The sequence below is a fragment of the Pituophis catenifer genome, unplaced genomic scaffold (genome assembly GCF_029215685.1).
Source record: "Pituophis catenifer annectens isolate HBS135680 unplaced genomic scaffold, rPitCat1.0.hap2 SCAF_6, whole genome shotgun sequence".
Lineage (NCBI taxonomy): Eukaryota > Metazoa > Chordata > Lepidosauria > Squamata > Colubridae > Pituophis > Pituophis catenifer.
Genome location: NW_027256886.1, coordinates 101,551,563 through 101,572,490, shown reverse-complemented (window position 1 = coordinate 101,572,490; position 20,928 = coordinate 101,551,563). Strand labels below are relative to the sequence as shown.

At 42.6% G+C, this 20,928-nt stretch overlaps 1 protein-coding gene across 1 annotated transcript; it reads left to right on the top strand.

Moving 5' to 3' along the window:
- The first annotated feature begins 1,402 nt into the window (after positions 1-1,402).
- Positions 1,403-20,467, top strand: LOC139318735 (vomeronasal type-2 receptor 26-like). Its single transcript, XM_070946314.1, has 3 exons — positions 1,403-1,567; positions 4,186-4,306; positions 19,557-20,467. Exons 1-3 carry the CDS (start codon positions 1,403-1,405, stop codon positions 20,465-20,467), a joined length of 1,197 nt encoding a protein of 398 aa, XP_070802415.1.
- Positions 20,468-20,928: the final 461 nt, after the last annotated feature.

Sequence of the window (20,928 nt, the reverse complement as noted above, 5' to 3'; positions counted from 1 at the left end):
AAAACCTGGATGGGCATGGCCAATTCAATGTCACTCACTCTCACCCAGTCATATGATCCCCCCTAGCCATGCCTACCCAGCCGGTCATTAGGGCAGAGAACCAGTTGTTAAAAAACACCTGGAGCCACAAAACCCTTTTGACATCTAAAATAATGTCAAATGATGTTCCCCCCTCTCCCTCTCTCTGTATATATCTCTCTCTCCCTCTTCCTCCCCCTCTCTCTCCCCCTCTGTATTTTTCTCTCTCTCCCCCCTCTCTGTATCTCTCTCCCCCTCCCTCTCCCCCTTTCCCCCTCTCTCCCTCCCCCTCTCTCTCCATGTATTTCTCTTCCCCCCTCTCTCTGTATCTCTCTATGTGTCTGTCTCTCTCCCCTCTCATGCTCTCTCTGTATCTCTCTCTCCCCCTCTTACTCTCTCTCTCCATGTATCTCTGTCCTCCGTCTCCCCCCCTCTCTGTATCTCCCCCTTTCCTTCCCTCCCTCCTTCTCTCCATGTATATCTCTCTTCCCCCTCTCTCTGTATCTCTGTGTGTCTCTCTCTCTCCCTCCTCTCTCCTCCTCATCTCTCTCCATGTATCTCTCTCCCCCTCTTTCCTCCTCTCTTTATCACTCTCTCCCCCTTCTCTCTATGTAAGGTGCCTTTCAAGGTCTGGACTGATCACAAAAACCTTGAGGCCCTAAAGACCCCCAGAAAATTGTCCCCCAAGCAGGTCCATTGGGCTCAATACTTCAGGCACTTTAAATTCGAACTGTAGTACATACCGGCAGGAAAAAACCTATTAGCCGACAACCACCTGACCTAGGTCGAGATGGATTAACGGTACAGCTAAAGGCAGCGCTGCCTGCAGACCCTTGGCTCAATGACAACAAAGACGCCCTAACTAATGAGGGATGGACTGGTATAGAAAGGATCCAAATTGTACATTGCGGTCAGCCTAAGACTTGAGGTGCTCCAACACAGCCACAACTCTAAACTTGCAGGCCACTTTGGATTCCTGAAAACTCTGCACCTCACAAGGAGACAATTTTGGTGGCCAAAAATGAAAGCAGAGGTGGAAGACTACGTTAAAAGTTGTGCCACATGCGCAGCGATGAAGACAAGACCAGGCAAACTGCCAGGACTTCTTCAACAAGTGGCAAGCCACAGCAGACCTTGGGAGGAAATCGCAATGGATTTCATAGTCGAGCTCCCAGAAAGTGGGGAAAATACGGTAATTTGGACTGTTATTGATCTCTTTTCAAAGCAAGCCCATTTCACTGCATGCTCTGGACTACCATCCTCAAAGAAGCTAACAAAACTATTCATCAAACACATCTACCGACTGCATGGAGCCCCCCACTGCATCATTTCGGATCGAGGAGTCCAATTCACAGCCAAGTTCTGGAGTGAGTTCCTGAGGTCCATGGGATCCACACAAGGATTCAGCTCGGCTTCCCATCCAAGCACAAATGGAGCTGTGGAACGTGTGAATGCCATGGTGGAACAATACATCAGATGCTATGTGGATTACCAGCAAGAGAACTGGGCAGACCTATTACTGTTTGCAGAAGTGGCATACAACAATGCGGTGCACAGTAGCACTGGACTCACTCCTTTTCAAGTCACCAGCAGCATGGAATTTGTCCCAATGCCAGAACTTCCTAGAGAACCCCCCTCATCCATGTCTTTAAGAGAATGGATGGAGTCATTAAAAAAGGGGTGGGAGAATACAAAAAAGGCATCTCTCAAGCCGCAGAGGAATATAAAAAACAAGAGACAAGCACTGCTCGCTTCAACCCCCCTTCTGAGTGGGAGATAAGGTTTTCCTATCCACAAAATACATAAAGTTGAGACTGCTTAGGAAGAAATTGGGCTCCAAATTCCTAGGTCCATTCCCTATAGTGAAGCTTTGGTGGAGCAGCAGACTAAAGCACTGTTAAAAGCACTTAGCTGCCAGCTGCCTGCAATTATTGCAAGTTCAAATCTCACCAGGCTCAAGGTTGACTTAGCCTTCCATCCTTCCAAGGTAGGTAAAATGAGGACCCGGATTATGGGGGCAATAAGCTGACTTTGTATAAAAAAGAACACCGCTTAGGGGGGGCCAAAAGCCCTACTAAGCAGGTATATACAAAAATATGAAGGCTATTGCTTAACACATTGTAAGCCACCCTGAGTCTCCAGAGAAGGGCGGCATATAAATCGAACCAATAAATAAATAAATAAATAAATAAATAAATAAATAAATAAATAAATAAATAAATAATAAATAAATAAATAAATAAATAAATAAATAAATAAATAAATAAATAAATAAATAAATAAACCCGGTGACAGTCCAATTGAGTTTCCCTCGCATATTACGGAAAATAGATCCGGTATTTCATTGTAGCTTACTAAAACCTTTGGTTGGGTCTAGTCTAAGACCCCAAACCCAACCACCTCCTCCTCCCATGGTAGTACAAGGAGAGACCCATTATGAAGTCAAGAAAATATTAGATTCCAGACTATACAGAGGGCAATTACAATATCTGATACACTGGAAAGAGTACCCTTTATCTGAAGCCACTTGGGTCAAAAGCTGGAATGTAAAAGCAGACAGGCTAATTAAACAATTCCATGATAAATACCTGGACAAGCCAAAGGGAGAAGGGTGGTTAGAACTGATTAACTCCTCTTCTCATTATTCTCTTTTCAGGACCCATATTTTTTCTGAGGGGAGGCCACCTGTCAGGCCTGGAAGCCATATTTTCCTGTGTGCCTTCAGGCTCCAGGCCTGCCACAACCCTACCGTGGGTAGTTGGGAGGGGGAATAGCACAAAGGGAAGTAAGTTGTAGCCATAATAAAATTATTTGTAGAAAGTCAAGGCCAAGGTGCCCGGCAGATGTGACAAGAAGAGGAGGAGGATGTCTTCTGCTACGGACTGGATATGATTGGAGACATGGTGGACATGTGGGTGATGTGGGCAAGATCTTGAACATTCTTTTGGGTGAGGAAAACCTGAAAGCTCTCAGATTTGGGTTTTCCCAGATGTGCCAATATGACACCTTTACTAAAAGTTAGCTTTGGGGAACTTCAAGCCTTGGAGTTTGATTTCGTTGGGGGTGTTACTTGGAAACCCGACACTTAACTAGGGCTTATTTTGTGGGTAAGGCTTATATTAGGTGCACAGGTAAAATCATGCTAGGGCTTATTTTCAAAATAGGGCTCATTTTTGTCAAGTAAGAGAACCGTAGAAGAAAGATTCAAATGTGGGATAAGTAATGAAGTTTTGTGCTTTAAAAATTCATGGATGTTTCAATCTTAGTTTCATCCCTTTCTGGAGAAGAATGAGTTTTGCAATATTTCTGAGAGAAAAGTGTACTTGGACCAAAATGGAGAGATAACAGCAGATCTGGGCATTGACAGCTTGTTGGTTCTCCCCAAGGAGGATGTCATGGAAGAGATTCTGGCATATTTTGAAAGCCAGAGACTTATTATCAACCAAGATGCTCTTTCTCAACTAAAGTTGCTAAATAAGGTGGGTGAAAGTTTGGTGCCTTTTCTCTGTTTTCCAAAGCCTGTGGACCCATTTCAAGTGGGCTCAGCCTAGTCCCCAAAGGTGGTTGACCATCACTGAGAATTGAATCTGGGGAACAGAAACCAGATTGTTTTCTTAGACTGCTTGGGAGGCTCCATGAAGAGGGGAGATGTGTGTTTTAAGGGCATGAGGAACCCCCTGGTTGTCACTGAATGCTTAAATCTTTTCTCAGTTCCATCCCTGCAGATTTTATTAAGTAGAAAAATCCTTTATTGCAATGTTAGATGCCAAAAGCAAAAGGCAGGAACTAAAAGAAGAATCTGCCAGTAGTTATATCTCTTACATCTGTTTGGAAGGAGTCAGGGATTTCATATTTGCCTCAATGACACCTAGAGACTATTTTGGTTAGTTCACTTCTACCCAGTGGTGAGTTGCCCTTAGTTCGGAGCAGTTTGCAAGAACCGGTAGTAAAACCGGCGGGAGGCCCCGCCCAGCACCCCGGATGTCGTCATCAGCAATCTGCGCATGCGCAGAAGCAAGGCGGCACACAAGCGAAGCAATCCCAATCCCATTGAGAACCGGTGGTAAAGGTAAGTAGAATCCATCCCTGCTTCTACCTCCATTTTCCATGGACGGAGAGTCCTAACACATTTTCTTTGGCATTCCTTGTTTTTCTGCTCAGTCTCTGCCTCAGTCCAAATGTGTGGAAAGTTGCCATCCTGGATTTGTCAAGAGGGCTCGAGAAGGAGAGCCAGTTTGCTGCTATGACTGCATTCCTTGTCCGGAGGGGACCTTCTCCACTCAGGAAGGTGGGTCACACTGAGGACTTTGTGGAACTGGATCCCTCCAGAACATTTTCATGAAAGTGCAAGTTAAAAGACAGATTGAAACTCACCTGGTTTTTTACTTTTAACCTGTACAATTTCTTATCTAAAAGGAAGTAAATCAACAAGACTTAGAAGGAGGGGCTCGGAAGGGATGGGAGGAGGGGGTGGCAGATTGGGCAAGCTTTACTAATAGCAGAGAAAATATTTCTTCTGCTTTATATTTTGGATGTGTATGCCTAATTTTACCTTTCTAGAAACATCTGAGTTCTTTGAATTGTCTCAGGTCTACCTCATGAAAGGATTGCAATGGGTTCTACATAGGCCTCCCCTTGAGGATGCCTGAGAAGGTGTTCCTGGTCCACAATGAGGTGATTTGGATTGTTATGGATACTTATTTATTTATTTATTTATTTATTTATTTATTTGTCAAACATATACAAGATAACAGGTATAGGTATAAACCTGAACATAAACAAAGGAAGTAAGTACAGATAAATGGGGAATTTGTCTTGGTGCATATGCTCTCAGTGTACATAAAAGAAAAGATATGTTCATCAAGAATCATAAGGTACAACACTTAATGATAGTCATAGGGTACAAATAAGCAATCAGGAAACAATATCAATATAAATCGTAAGGATACAAACAACAAAGTTACACTCATACAGTCATAAGTGGAAGGAGATGGGTGGTGGGATACGATGAGATTAATAGTAATGCAGACTTAGTGAATAGTTTGACAGTGTTGAGGGAATTATTTGTTTGGCAGAGTGATGGCATGGGGAAAAAACTATTCTTGTGTCTAGTTGTTCTGGTGTGCAGTGCTCTATAGTGTCGTTTTGAGGGTAGGAGTTGAAACAATTTATGTCCAGGATGTGAGGGGTCTGTAAATATTTTCCCAGCCCTCTTTTTCACTTGTGCAGTATGCAGGTCTTCAATGGAAGGCAGGTTGGTAGCCATTGTTTTTTCTGCAGTTCTAATTATCCTCTGAAGTCTGTGTCTGTCTGGTTGGGTTGCAGAACCAAACCAGACAGTGATAGAGGTGCAGATGACAGACTCAGTAATTCTTCTGTAGAACTGGATCAGCAGCTCCTTGGGCAGTTTGAGCTTTCTGAGTTGGCGCCTGAGTAGAACCTAGAATTTTGAAGGTCTCTACTGTTGATTCTGTGTTGTCTAGTATTGTAAGAAGTGGAAGTATGGGAGGGTTTCTCCTAAAGTCTACCACCATTTCTACAGTTTTGAGTGTGTTCAGTTCCAGATTGTTCCGGTCGCACCAAGAGGCTAGTTGTTCAACCTCCCGTCTGTATGAGGATTCATCATTGTCTCGAATGAGACCGATCAATCACTGTTGTGTCATCTGTGAACTTCAGTAGTTTAACAGATGGATCGTTAGAGATGCAGTCATTGGTATACGGAGAGAAGATAAGTGGGGAGAGCACACAGCCTTGGGGGGCCCCTGTGCTAATTGTACAGGTATCTGATGTGATTCTGGTTAGTTTCACCTGCTGCTTCCTGTTTGTTAGGAAGCTTATGATCCACTTGCAAGTGTGTTCAGGTACCTGTAGCTGGTTTAGCTTAGTTAGAAGAGTGTCTGGAATGATGGTGTTGAATGCTGAATTAAAGTCTACAAAGAGGACCCTTGCGTAGGTCTTTGGAGATTCAAGATGTTGTAGGATGTAGTGCAGAGCCATATTAACAGCATCATCTGTTGATCTATTTGCTCGGTATGCAAATTGCAGGGGATCTAATGGCAGATCCGTGATGGTTTTCAAGTGAGACAGCACTAGCCTTTCAAAGGTTTTCATGGCTACAGATGTTAGAGCAACTGGTCTGTAGTCATTCAGTTCCTTGATGGTGGGCTTCTTCGGCACTGGGATGATAGTAGAGCGTTTGAAGCAAGAAGGAACATAGCAATCTCTAGCGATTTATTGAAGATTCAGATGAAGATGGGAGCCAATTGGTCAGCACTGACTTTTAAGCAAGAAGGAGTTATCTTGTCTGGGCCTGGAGCTTTTCCTGGCTTTTGTCTATGAAATAGGTCTTGCACTTCCTATTCTGTGATCACTAGGAGTTGTGAACCAGGGGTGAAATGCTCCCGGTTTGGACCGGATCGCCTGATCCAGTAGCAATGACGGCGGGTGGTTCGGAGAAAATCCCTGCCCCCCCCCCCCCCCCCCCCGCCCAGGTGAGCCCTGCAATCATCAGAGGCTTTTTTTTTTTTTTTAGTTTTTAAAAGCATTTTTACTTCCACCTCTTTGGCAGAAAAAATGCTTTTAAAAGTAAAAAAAAAAAAAGCCTCTGCTGATCGTGCAGTTCGGCTGGGATCATCAAAGGCTTTTTAAAGCTCTTAAAAGCTTTAAAGAGCCTCTGACGATCCCAGCTGAGTTGCCTGATCAGCAGAGGCTTTTAAAAAGCCTCTGCCAATCAGGCAACTCAGTTGGGATTGTAAGAGGCTTTTGAAAGCATTTTTTACCATTTTACAAAAAAATGGTTTTAAAAGTTAAAAAAAAATTGGCCATGCCCACCCAGTCACATTACCCCCCCAAGCCATGCCCACAGAACTGGTAGTAACAAGTTTTAGATTTCACCACTGTTGTGAACCCAATGGGATGGGGTCAGTTGTAGGAGGCTTGGCTGTTGTTGGTGTGTCTGAGATGGGGGTTATGGAGATACAGTAGGTGGCTGTAGTTTCCTTTCCTTTCCTTTCCTTTCCTTTCCTTTCCTTTCCTTTCCTTTCCTTTCCTTTCCTTTCCTTTCCTTTCCTTTCCTTTCCTTTCAAACTTGCAGTAAAACACCTTCAGGTCATCTGCCAGTTGCTGGGAAGTTGCTTCAGCCTGGGAAGGAGATTTGCCATAACCGGTGATATTTTTAAGAGTTTTCCACATGTTTGCTGGTTCATTTGTTGAGAACTGATTCTTTAGCTTTTCAGAGTAGCTTCTTTTTGCTGCTCTGATCGCCCTTGTTAATACATTTCTGGCCTGATTGTACAGCATTTTATCACCTTTTCTGTAGGTTTCCTCTTTGGAACAACGTAGCTGTGAACCAAGGTTTGTTGTTACTATATATTTGCAAGTTCCTGGTGGGTACACATAGGTCTTCACAGAAGCTGACATATGATGTTACAGTCTCTGTGAGTTCATCTAAGTCTGCAGAGGTACTTTCAAAAACATTCCAATCAAGGCAGGCCTGTAGCTTCAACTCTGCCTCCTCCGTCCAGGTCTTCACTGATTTAATGGTTGGTTTTGTGGTTTTAAGTCTTTGCCTGTAAGCAGGTACAAGGTGAATCATGCAATGATCAGAGGGTCCCACAGCTGCTCGTGGTAAGGACCAATAAGCATCTTTTAGTGTTGTGTAGCAATGGTCTAAAGTACTCTTGCCTCTAGTGTGTTGATTTCATTCTGGCGGGCTTCTCATGGGGGTTCCAGTTTAGGAAAACACAGGACAAGTGTTTTCTCGGGATGAGAGAGCAGCAAACAAAGAGCTACAATCTCTTTTATTAGTTACCCAAATACAGCGTCATCAGAAGGCGTTATTATGGCCACACATCTCATATTACACACAAGAGATAGGGAAACAATGGTAAAGATACAAAGCAAAACCTAACTCTGGCTGCTTGGTACCAGATACTACCAGGCGAGAGGCCCATCTCTGTTTATCTGATTCTAGAGGAATGTGTTTACAAAGAGATAAGAGATATTTTTACTTTGTATCCCAGGATGTTTATACAAGGAGATATCTTTACTTTGTATCCCAGGATGTTTATACAAGGAGATATCTTTACTTTTGCAGGCACGTCCTATGTTAAAAACAAAGAGAGAATGAATAGGGCCCTTCAGAGAGTATCCATATGAACCCGCTTTTCATAGTTTGATTATTTCAATGCTAAGCTCCATACAAGTGTCCAACCAGTTAAACTGGTCTATACATGTACTATGGCTACTGCATTCCCACATTTCCTCTGTTTTTGTTTTTTGCAACAGGGTTCAGCTGTGTTGTTATTATGATGTTCTCTTTATGCCTGGGAAACATGTCTATCATCATAGCAAACAAAGCAGGAATATATTGAATACTACAACATACAGAAATAAGCAAAGCAATGATCATGAGTACAGTAGACAATATGTTCTTCAGCCATCTGGTTTCTGCAAATGTTTTTAGCTCACCCATCCTTTTATTACGGTGAACAAAGTTAGTGGAAAAGTGGCCAGGAGATGTCAAGCGAGGTAGGCCATCAAGTTTATGAGGTGTATTTCAGCTATACATTTCCACAAATTGCTCATACAAATTGTAAATCCATCCGAATCCAGACACCCAAGAAAACCACATGTCAGGAGTTTGTAACCTATGAGTTATCTTGGAAGCCCTATCTTGTAAGTCCCGAGCACCTTCTCTGACCACACCTGATTTGTTCCTCCAGTTCCAGAAGGGCTTTGGTTTCACTTATCAGGACGTCCTTCCTATTGGAGGGAATAAAACCTTTGCATATTTGCAGAAGGGAGGGGAGACATAGGATACAGCAACAAAGCAAAACAAGCAGTACAATTATAGATACAATAGTTGGCATAATTGATTTTAACCAAGAACCATCCGGGAGCCATGACCAAAGAGCAGCCCAGATGTCAATGGCACCAGATCCATTGGATGATAAAGGATTGTTTTTTGATCATGTTTTCCATATGTTCTATGGTGTGAGTGATGTTATACTGATAATCAGATACATAAGTACAACAACGTGAATGTATAAGGGCACAATCGCCTCCTTTAGCTAAGGCATATCGGTTTTGTAGGACTACCTCTCTGATTTCAGCCAGTTCTTTATTCATCAGCTTCAGCACCTTGATAGTCTCGTTGAACATATATACTGTCCAGTTATTTAATAAATGAAGATCCCAATAGTTCATTGCCACCCGAGATTGGGCAAGATGCCTCTGGATATCTGAGTTTTTAATGAGCCACCTGGTGTCAGTGATGGATGTGGTTTAGGAAATAGGAGTAGTGGAGTTTGTCCGATTAGCAGCTATTTGAATGTCTTTTATTACTGTCCCATCATGATTGAATGTAGAGGCTGCTGACAAGAAGGATCATGAGATGTAGGGGCAATAGATGCAAGATTGTGACTTAATTCCAGAATCCATGATATATAGTCTCTTTTATGCAATTGTTACAGAGGCCCATTGTCCTTATCCACTCCCCCCTCAGCTGGAAATGTCAATATGGGAACCTTAGGTGTTGGAGTAGACTTAGGTAGAAAATAAGGACCTTGTGCATAGACAATGCGTTTGTGGCAGGAGCGTTCTTACATGGTCACTTGAGAGTCCCAAAGCTAACAATGTCCAAGGCCATAAACAAATCATAGTCACTTATACGTGTGAAACAAAATTACTAGCAAAATCAGAAAAACAATTCTACTAACATTAGTATGTGTAAGAAAGTGTTAAAATGTATATGTACAATGTGAAGGTATTTTCCTCCTGATGAATCTTCCGCTGTGCGCAGGGGACCAACTTCCGGTGTAGTTCTGCAAAGCTGATGGTCACCACCTTGCGTTAAGAGTCTGTTGCCGGGAGGACTTAGCAAGATGTTTTTTCTCTTAAATCTCAGCACCAGGGGTTTCTCCTTCTTTTTGTTGTAAATGAAATGGTCTTACGTGTCTTTTGGGGATCCAAATGATGCGATCATTGTCCTGGACAGCAGCATATCCATGGCCCCAGGTAATAAGGTCAGCAGGTCCTCTCCATGCAGGATCAGGTTGTTGGTGGAAATAGACCTTTGGTTTTAGGGCAGCTGATGGATAAGCAGAAAAATGACGGGTCGCAGCCGATGTGGGAGGCTGTCCAGTCAGGTTAAGAAAGTTCAAAGTATATAAACAAAGATTGAGTTTGTTTTGCATGGCTGGGAGGCTGAGGCATTTTTCCTCTTTCAATTTTATAAGCCAAATTTATGTGTGATGGACCACTTGTTACAAAAGTCTGCAAAGGCAGTACTGGTGTAGCAGATCCATTGTCAGTTTTAAGTTCAATTGGGCGTCCCATCGATGCAGAAGTCCGAATACAATGATTTATTACATGTTTGGTTGCTTCCCCCCTTTTAGGGAATGCCAATAATAAATCCTGCTTCCCCCCTTTTAGGGAATGCCAATAATAAATCCTGAATAAGTATCCAAGGAAACATGCAAATATTTCCATGGGGCAAAGGATGGGTACTGAGTTACATCCATTTGCCAAATTTCACAAGCTTTAAGTCCTCTAGGGTTAACACCCATAGGGATAGAATGAGCTTGTTGACTACAGGTAGGACATTGTTGTATGATGGCAGTCGCTTCAGCTGCCGTGAGACCAAATTGTTTCGCTAATGCTTTTTATTTTGATAAAAATAGGCATGACTGTCCCATGGTGTGATGGAAGATATAACCATGAGCGCAGTTGCAGCTTTGTCATTTCCCTCTTCCAATCTCTGTCTCCGCTACCCACAACATCTATAACCTTCCAATAAACAAATCTCCTTATAACACTAAACATTCAAGTCCTTCTCTCACTGCCATTCTGACTTCCAAGCCAGCCCGTCTGTGCAAACCAACTTTCTCTTAAACAATTCAACTCCTTCTTACATTCCCTGTAACACTGGGTTCTTTGCATACCAGTCTTTATTCAAAATAGCACAATTATCTATTCACAGCCTACAATATCCAGTCAATCCTAAAAATTTCCTCAACTCTTCAGGTGTTACTTCTTTCATTAATTAAATGTCCTAAGTATTTTATCTCTCTGTCTACATATTGTAATTTCTAACTCATCTCTGTGATAATTCCTAAAAATGGCAGCAGTTTTTGCTGCTGACAAACAAAAAAAAACAAATAAACAACAGACAAACAAAGAACAAACATGCCATTTGTTAAGTATGCAAAATGCACGTAGACATAAAAACATTAAGGAGTATTTTGAGTCAATACTCTGAAATAGAATTGGGTATGAAAGTATTTAAAAAGTCAAAAATGTTCAGAAGGAAAAAAATCAAAATTGCATTCTGAGCCGTTCAGTGCTCTGCAAAGGCAGGTATCAGATATCACCCTTTCACTCCCGCCTTTCTCTGGCTGGTTCTCTGAGAGAAAAAAAATGGTTAAAAGTACAAAGTAGCCCCCCCCCCCCTTTCGTGCCTCTCATCTCCCAGGGAAAAAAAGGAGGGGGTGAGGGAAAGGAAAAATTTTTTTAAAACAGACCAAGCCTCCCTTCTCCTCGGAGGGCAGGGAGAGAAAAGAAAAAAAAAATGCTTATACACAAAATTACATTTCATGCAATCCAATACACACCCATTCACATCTGTACTGCAATCAGACCTTTTGTATAATACATCCTTCATGCGAATCAGTCATTCAAATTATTTCAATGAACTAGTTTATTCCCAAAACAGTGAAAAAATTCAGGCAATAGTCATAATCACAAAAGGTGATATGGGCCCATAACCATTGCCCGGTTTTCCACAGTTTCAAGTTCAAACCCAGTCAATTTTTTGCTGGCCAGCCAAGCATATCAATTCCACACACTATCATTATAGATGTACATCAACAAAATATTTTTAAACAGAAATCACTTCAAGTTGATTAGTTCAAATTATCTGAGTCTTCCCATTTAGACAGGCTCTAATTTTATTTCCTGCTAAACCCCGGGTGGGAAGAACAATAAACAATTTATTTATTTATTTTTTCAGCCTGAGAAACATACTGAGAGTCAGAGATCAAATTAAAAGCTTGTTGAGAAAAAGTGTGAAAGCTAAGATAGTCGCAGACAATTAGTGTAAGATTCTTTCCAGACGTCGTCATGAGTATCCTTGTAAGCAATGGCTCCTCTGGAGAAAATCATTAAGCAAGTAAACCTAGGATCTTTAGGCAAATGATATGAAATACAGCTTACATAGTCAGTTAGAGCACACTGAAGAGATGAACCATTCCGAAGACAAAAGTAAAAGTCAGATTTTGAGATAGAAAGAATAACATTTATTAGATCAGTTCCATTTCTTCGACAGTCTGGATTACGTCCCAAGGTTATAATTTCAGCAATAGCTTAAATAAAGGGTAAAACATTTTTAGATGGTAATGAGACAAATAAAGCAATGTACTTTTTGCTGTTCTAAAACAGAATTAAATCTCCTGGCTTTTTTCTTTTAGTCAATAACTCAAATAATGGACTAAGTAAATGCATAGGTAAAGAGAAATATGAGCAGTCCCAATTAATAGTACCCAGTAATTGTTGCAAATTTAACTTTGGGTAACTTTAAAAGCCGGAGCAGAAAGAGATTGCACATACAGATAAGGAGCTGTATTTTCTCTGGGGCAATGTGCAATTCATTTACACATAAATCATTTTGTATTTTCAAAAAGCCAATTAGGTTGTATTTTTTGTGCTCCAATTAAGACGTCATCTATACGATGATCCTGACACACTTTAATCATATCTGCCAAATTAAGATTTTTTCCCAGCCCAACAATAGCTTTTAAGTGGTGTTGTTTTTTAGCTTTCTTTCTTTATGTTAGAGAAGGCTTGTTGACGCTTGCCAGAAACAAGCATTTTTCTGAAGGCTTGTTAAGCACATTCAGAAGAAGCTTGCAAAATTGCAGCCGGCAGACACACTGAAAGCATTTCAGCAATTTATTCTATCCATCCCCCTTTTTTTGTCTAACTGTTTCTTTAAATTCTGCTTAGTGGGGGTGTAACTGACTCCTTCAGAATGAGCTGATGTTTAATTTCATGCCGTGCGTCTGCGTGGGTGATTTAACGTGAGAGCAATCTCTCAACAAAGTCTGAAAAGGAACTATTAACAGTGTCCTGAAGGCTTTTATTTATTTATTTTTTAATGTATCATAAAACACTCTATAACTAATCTCCAGAGTGCAAAAAAATTTTTAGGGCTGGGGAGGTTTGTGGAGGCATGTTCCCATCTGCTTCCACAGATTCACTTTTAAAGAGCCCTTTTATTGCCAAAAGTTTTTTAGAAGGTAAATCAAATTCTTTTCATGGGCAGGACTTTCCCGTTATCTTTTTTAAAAACAATAATTGAGGACTTGGCCAATTCTCTAAGTTTGTGGAGGTACGTAACCTGGGAGAACTAGAGAATTCTGCCCCCATACTCACGATTTATGGGAGGGTGCTTCGTTCGCAGACGACCGGCCCTGGTTTGCAGAGGCTCTTCCAGCCGAATGAGTATGAGGGTGCCAAGAGACGTGCTCGATCCATGAATCACGTCGGGGTCACCAGATGTTGATTTCATTCTGGCGGGCTTCTCATGGGGGTTCCAGTTTAGGAAAACACAGGACAAGTGTTTTCTCGGGATGAGAGAGCAGCAAACAAAGAGCTACAATCTCTTTTATTAGTTACCCAAATACAGCGTCATCAGAAGGCGTTATTATGGCCACACATCTCATATTACACACAAGAGATAGGGAAACAATGGTAAAGATACAAAGCAAAACCTAACTCTGGCTGCTTGGTACCAGATACTACCAGGCGAGAGGCCCATCTCTGTTTATCTGATTCTAGAGGAATGTGTTTACAAAGAGATAAGAGATATTTTTACTTTGTATCCCAGGATGTTTATACAAGGAGATATCTTTACTTTGTATCCCAGGATGTTTATACAAGGAGATATCTTTACTTTTGCAGGCACGTCCTATGTTAAAAACAAAGAGAGAATGAATAGGGCCCTTCAGAGAGTATCCATATGAACCCGCTTTTCATAGTTTGATTATTTCAATGCTAAGCTCCATACAAGTGTCCAACCAGTTAAACTGGTCTATACATGTACTATGGCTACTGCATTCCCACACTAGTGGGACAATTGACATGCTGAAAGTATTTTGGTAGCTCTTTCCTTAAGTTTGCCTTATTTAAATCTCCCAAAATAATGGCCAGTGAATCAGGGTATTTGGCTTCAGCCTCCATTATTTGGTCAGCTAGAGTTCGTAATACCTTGTTTACACTGGTTTGTGATGGGACATAAACAGCAATTAGAAGAAATGAGGAAAATTCACAAGAATAATATGGTTTGCAGTTGATAATTAATGTCTCTAAGTGTAAGGATCGCCTCTCCTTCCAACTTAAGAAAGTACGAATTCTTGAAACGTGGTGGTTCAAAAGGATTCTTTTATTAAGCAGAAGTGAAAACCATCCAGCTAAAGCACAATCTGAATGCCCTTAGGCAAAGCAGTAGGATTAAAGTGGTAGAGACCCCTCCCTTCAGGTCAGAATGCAGATTTCAGCCAATACACAAGTGTGAAGATGTTTTCTTTACTATTTCCTTTGAGAACCCGAACAAACATGCATTCCCACCACTTCCCTTTAAAGTGAGACAACCCACATGGCTATCATATAAATTCCTGCAGGTAAAGGGAATCTCAGGCCTCCTTGGCGCCAGGATATAGGTTGTAAAATATCTGATGACACAGGCCATGCTAGTAAATCGAATCCAAGTCCCCCCTTCCTTCACTTGAATGGCAGTATCACTTTTAGGGATCTGACACTAAGATTTTGTTACAGAATTTATATATTATAGTTATATCCTGAGACCAGCTGTTGTTGATATATAAGCATAAGCCTCCTCCCTTCTTTTTACCAGATGTTTCTGCAATTCTGTCTGATCTTGAATCTGAAACCCTGGGATATGCAGGCTGCTATCATCAATTGATTCATTTAACCAGGTTTCAGAGAAGCATAGTGTTAGATAGGTGGATTGAAGAGACTGGAGACAGGCTTCAGACAACCGATCTTTATTTAGGAACTACACGTGAAACTCGAAAAATTAGAATATTGTGCAAAAGTTCATTTATTTCAGTAATGCAACTTAAAAGGTGAAACTAATATATGAGATAGACTCATTACATGCAAAGCAAGATAGTTCAAGCCTTGATTTGTCATAATTTTGATGATTATGGCTTACAGCTCATGAAAAACCCAAATTTACAATCTCAGAAAATTAGAATATTGTGAAAAGGTTCAATATTCTAGGCTCACAGTGTCCCACTCTAATCAGCTAATTAAGCCATAACACCTGCAAAGGGTTCCTGAGCATTTAAATGGTCTCTCAGTCTGGTTTAGTAGGAATCACAATCATGGGAAAGACTGCTGACCTGACAGTTGTGCAGAAAACCATCATTGACACCCTCCATAAGGAGGGAAAGCCTCAAAAGGTAATTGCAAAATAAGTTGGATGTTCCCAAAGTGCTGTATCAAAGCACATTAATAGAAAGTTATGTGGAAGGGAAAAGTGTGGAAGAAAAAGGTGCACAAGCAGCAGGGATGACCACAGCCTGGAGAGGATTGTCAGGAAAAGGCCATTCAAAAGTGTTGGAGACTTTCACAAGGAGTGGACTGAGGTTGGAGTCAGTGCATCAAGAGCCACCACACACAGACGGATCCTGGACATGGGCTTCAAATGTCGTATTCTTTGTCAAGCTGCTCCTGAACAACAAACAACGTCAGAAGCGTCTTACCTGGGCTAAAGACAAAAAGAACTGGTCTCTTGCTCAGTGGTCCAAAGTCCTCTTTTCTGATGAGAGCAACTTTTGCATCTCATTTGGAAACCAAGGACCCAGAGTCTGAAGGAAGAATGGAGAGACACAAACTGCAAGATGCTTGAAGTCCAGTGTGAAGTTTCCACAGTCTGTGTTGATTTGGGGAGCCATCTGCTGGTGTTGGTCCACTGTGCTTCATTAAGTCCAGGGTCAACGCAGCTGTCTACCAGGAGATTTTGGAGCACTTCATGCTTCCTTCTGCAGATGAGCTTTATGGGGATGCTGACTTCATTTTCCAGGAGGACTTGGCACCTGCCCACACTGCCAAAAGTACCAAAACCTGGTTCAATGACCATGGAATTACTGTGCTTGATTGGCCAAAAAACTCTCCTGACCTGAACCCCATAGAGAATCTGTGGGGCATTGCCAAGAGAAAGATGAGAGACATGAGACTGAACAATGCAGAAGAGCTGAAGGCCGCTATTGAAGCATCCTGGTCTTCCATAACACCTCAGCAGTGCCACAGGCTGATAGCATCCATGCCACACCACATTGAGGCAGTAATTGATGCAAAAGGTGCCCAAACCAAATACTGAGTACATATGCATGCTTATACTTTTCAGAGGTCCGATATTGTTCTATGTACAATCTTTGTTTTATTGATTTAATGTAATATTCTAATTTTCTGAGATTGTGAATTTGGGGTTTTCATGAGCTGTAAGCCATAATCATCACAATTATGACAAATCAAGGCTTGAACTATCTCGCTTTGCATGTAATGAGTCTATCTCATATATTAGTTGCGCAGGTAGGCGGGCCGCTTACTAGCTCTATTTGACCTGCGCGGTTCAGTTGGCATGGCGGCAGCAGGCGGAGAGGTTGTACCTGCTGCTGCCTCTTGCTCCACCCATGGAAAGTCCTGGAAACTTTTGGGCAGGGCCTTGGACTCTACAGGAACCGGTTCGCTGGAGGAGCATCACTGGATTCCCGGTTCTTCGGGTGTGTTCTCCGGTTCCATTGGGCTTGAGTCTGCTAGGAAGGGATTAGAATTAAGTTCTTGTTATTCAATTTCTAGACTTTTGTTGTTTGGACTGAGGCAGTTATGTAGTTGGTCTATGTGCTGCCCACATTGGCGCCCGTCATTTAGCCTAACTATATACGACTTGGGGCCTGTGATTTTTTCTCTTTTGCCAGGTAGCCATAGGAATCTTTCAGCAAAGTTTTGTGAGTGAACCAGGTCCCCAATGCTAAAGGAACTGGTGCAGTTCTGCATTTCTTTTGTTGTTTCGGGGGCATAATTTGGGTGCAGGCGGTCTAAGACTGATTGAAGCCTGTGTCCCATCAAAAGCTTTGCTGGGCTTCTGCCTGTGACCACACTGGGTGTTATGTGTTGGTACAAGAGGAATTTGTCTACCCACTCTTGACAATCACCTGGTACCAACCTGCCCAATGCCTCCTTAACAGATCTGACAGACCTTTCAGCCAGTCCGTTAGTGGCTGGATGAAAAGGTGCAATGAGGACATAGCATATTCCCAATTCTGCCAGGAACCCCTCAAATTGGCTGGCCATAAATTATGGGCCATTGTCCGAAACGAGGACATCTGACAGGCTGTGAGTTGTGAATAGTTTGTGGAGTACTTTGATTACTGCGTCCGCAGTAGTGGTGCCCATAAGGATGATTTCCATCCACTTGGAATAGGCATCCACGGCCACTGAGAATGTTTGGCCATGGAAGGGCCCAGCAAAATCAATGTGGATACTCAACCAGGAAGCTCTTGGGCGGTTCCACTCTTGGATGGGTGCTTTAGGGGGAGCGGGCCATGATTCCTGGCAGGGTTGGCACTTTGCTACCCATTCCTGTATCTCTTCATCCATATTGGGCCACCACACAAAACTACAAGCCAGGGCTTTCATCCGGACAATCCCCGGATGTCCCTCATGCAATGCATTTAGTACAGAACACCTTAGACTTGGGGGTATAATTACCTGGTCCCCCCACAATAAACAACCCCCTTGTGCCAATATTTCATGATGTCAAATTGCAAATGACTTAAACTCTGTCCCAAACGGGTCCTTTGGCCATCCCCTTCAAACCCAGTTCAAAAGTGTTTTGAACGTTGCATTTTTAGCTGAGTGCCTTGTCACAGTGGCATGGCAGAAGTCATGAGGCCAGAGTCCAGGCAGTCAATAAGGAGAATAGGAATGCCCAATTATCCAATAAGTCAGGCAGGGGACATCTGCTGAGAGCATCGGCATGTCCCAAAGTCTTTCCGGGCCGGTGAATCAGTTTATAGTGGTACGCTATACAGCACTTATAGTAACAGTATTTATACAGCACTTCTCTGTATTGGCTCAGAGCCCAGCATTCCCTCCTTCATTGCCAATGGAATGTTGTACGTGGGAACACAGATGAGGAGCCAGACTTCCAGCAGCTACATTTATTTCCCACTACTTGGTAGTTCCCTGCTGACAGCCCCTTTTTATAGGAAACTCTCAGCCTTTAACCTAAAACTTTAAAATAGTCCTGCACTTGCGCACCAGAAGGAAAAGCCTCTGCTCACACCTGTGTGGACATAACTAAATGCTGACATAACTAAACATAATTGGGGAGCACCGCTGTTCGCTCAATGATGAACACATCATTGCATCCATATTAACTTTTCTTTTCAACTTGGTCAATTAGGAAAGAAAGATCCCCGGCCCATGATTGACCAAAAGTAGACTTTTAGGTTCACCTCCTGAAAGCCTTCTTGCAATTAATTAATTATTGGGTTCTACCTGGGTTCCTTTGGAGGATCACTGAGAAGGTGCTGCTGGTCCAGAATGAGACGGTGTGGATTGTTATGTTACCTTTTCTTTTCAGTATCCATTCTGGATTATTTGCAGGACAAACTTTTTCTGCCAGTGAGCTAGATTTCAAAAGATGGTATCCTAAAATCCAGTATATTATGAAGTACCAAGTGGGAGGCAGGACTCAGGATGTTTGCCTAGAAATATGATCTGATTCGTTCTTTACTTCTAATAATATAGATGATCTGTCCCCGTACCCACACACACACAAACACAGCCAGCCGAGGGTTAAGGAAACACTTTGGAACGCACCCAGGTCTTATCTCCCACTTGGCAGCGATAGACCCACCGTCTGCCAAATGCCTTTATTTTCACAAACAGAAAGATAAGGTACTTAACGTGCAAAAAGTCCAAGCAGAAATAATATCTCTCTCCGCAGTTCCGAACGAGGCTTTAGTGACTATCCAAGGTTTACTTTTGTTCGTCACAAGGATCACTGACCACTACCCTCTATTATATAGTCTCTGGGGTGTGGTCCAGTGACTCAGTTCTAATCCCTAGCATGCCTCCTAAGCTGCTGCAAACGTTTATCACGCCTTCGGAGGCGTGCGTCCAGGAATGATGTTTCTTTGTCACTCTGATCCGAGCCACCTGTCTCCCTGCTAATCTCCTCTCCCTCGGCCGGCACCTGAGACAATGCCAGAGGGGAGGGGCCTGGAGAGGGAGGCCTGGCTGACTCCTCTTCCTCATGCTCGGAGCTTTCTTCCTCCGATGGGACAGGCTCAGAGGGCGGGGCCACAACAATAGGTTCCTGTTAGGATTTTTCACATTAGACAGAAATAATTATTATCCTAGGACTTCCTCCAACTTCACAGACTTAGCTATATTTTTTTTTACATTTTAAGGCAGAATTTTAAAGAAATATTTTTTCCTTTTCTCAGATACCGAAAAATGCACCAAGTGCCCAGATGATAAATATCCAAATAAGGACCGAGTTCAGTGTATCCCCAAAGTTATAACCTTCCTGTCTTATGAAGAACATCTGGGCATCATCCTGGTCTCTTTTGCCCTTCTCTTCTTCCTAAACTCAGCCCTTGTTTTAATCATCTTCATTAAATACCGAGAAACTCCCCTTGTCAAAGCCAACAACAGGGACCTCTCCTACATCCTCCTGGTCTCCCTTCTGCTTTGCTTCTTGTCTCCTTCTCTCTTCATTGGTCAACCAAGGAAAGCCACCTGCCTTCTCCGACAAACAGTCTTCAGCCTCATCTTCTCAGTTGCTGTTTCTTCTCTCTTGGCCAAAACCATCACAGTGGTGCTGGCCTTCCTGGCCACAAAACCAGGAAACCGAGTGAAGAGATGGTTGGGGAAGAGCTTGGCCAACTCCATCATCCTTTCTTGTTCTGCTGTCCAAATTATCATCTGCTTCATCTGGCTGGGAGTTTCTCCCCCCTTCCCTGACTCTGACCTCTACTCCCAGCCTGGAGAGATCATCCTGCAATGCAACGAAGGGGCCGTTGTCATGTTCTACGTCACCCTCAGCTACATGGGCTTCCTGGCTGCCATCTGCTTCACGGTGGCTTTCCTGGCCAGGAACCTGCCTGGGGCCTTCAACGAAGCCAAGCTGATCACCTTCAGCATGCTGGTCTTCTGCAGTGTCTGGGTGACTTTTGTGCCCACCTACCTGAGCACCAAAGGGAAATCCATGGTGGCTGTGCAGGTCTTCTCCATCCTGGCCTCCAGTGCTGGTCTGCTGGGCTGCATCTTCATCCCCAAATGCTACATTATTCTTCTGAGGCCAGACCTCAACACAAAGGAGCATCTTACGGGCAGAATAAATGTAAAATCATGAGATGTAACACCATTATGATATTGGAAGAATTGTTAATGGTTCTTTTATTTGAAAGGAGGTATTCTTTCCATTTAGACAGTATGCCAAATAATATGTCAAAGAATAGTATGTCAAAGAAAATCATATCTATTTTTCAAAATGGGAAATTGTTGAATGACTGGAATACTTGCAGCTCCCTTTCCTTTCAGCTCAATAATTTTTGCTAAAAGTCATTCAGAGGAATTTGCTGTTCAGCAACAGCTACTGAACGTGTCACCCTATAAAAAATAATGCTGGCACTTGTTCCTACTGACAGCAGCTTAAAGTGTGCGTGAGAGAGAAAGAGAGCAGGAAAAGAGGCCAGGAGGAAGCTGTGGGAACCAAGCACCAGCCTGGTTGCCTGATCCTCTCTGTGAGAATGCCGGAATGATGTGAAATGCCATGTTTGACCGGCTCTCAGCTGAGGAGGCAAATCTTCATCC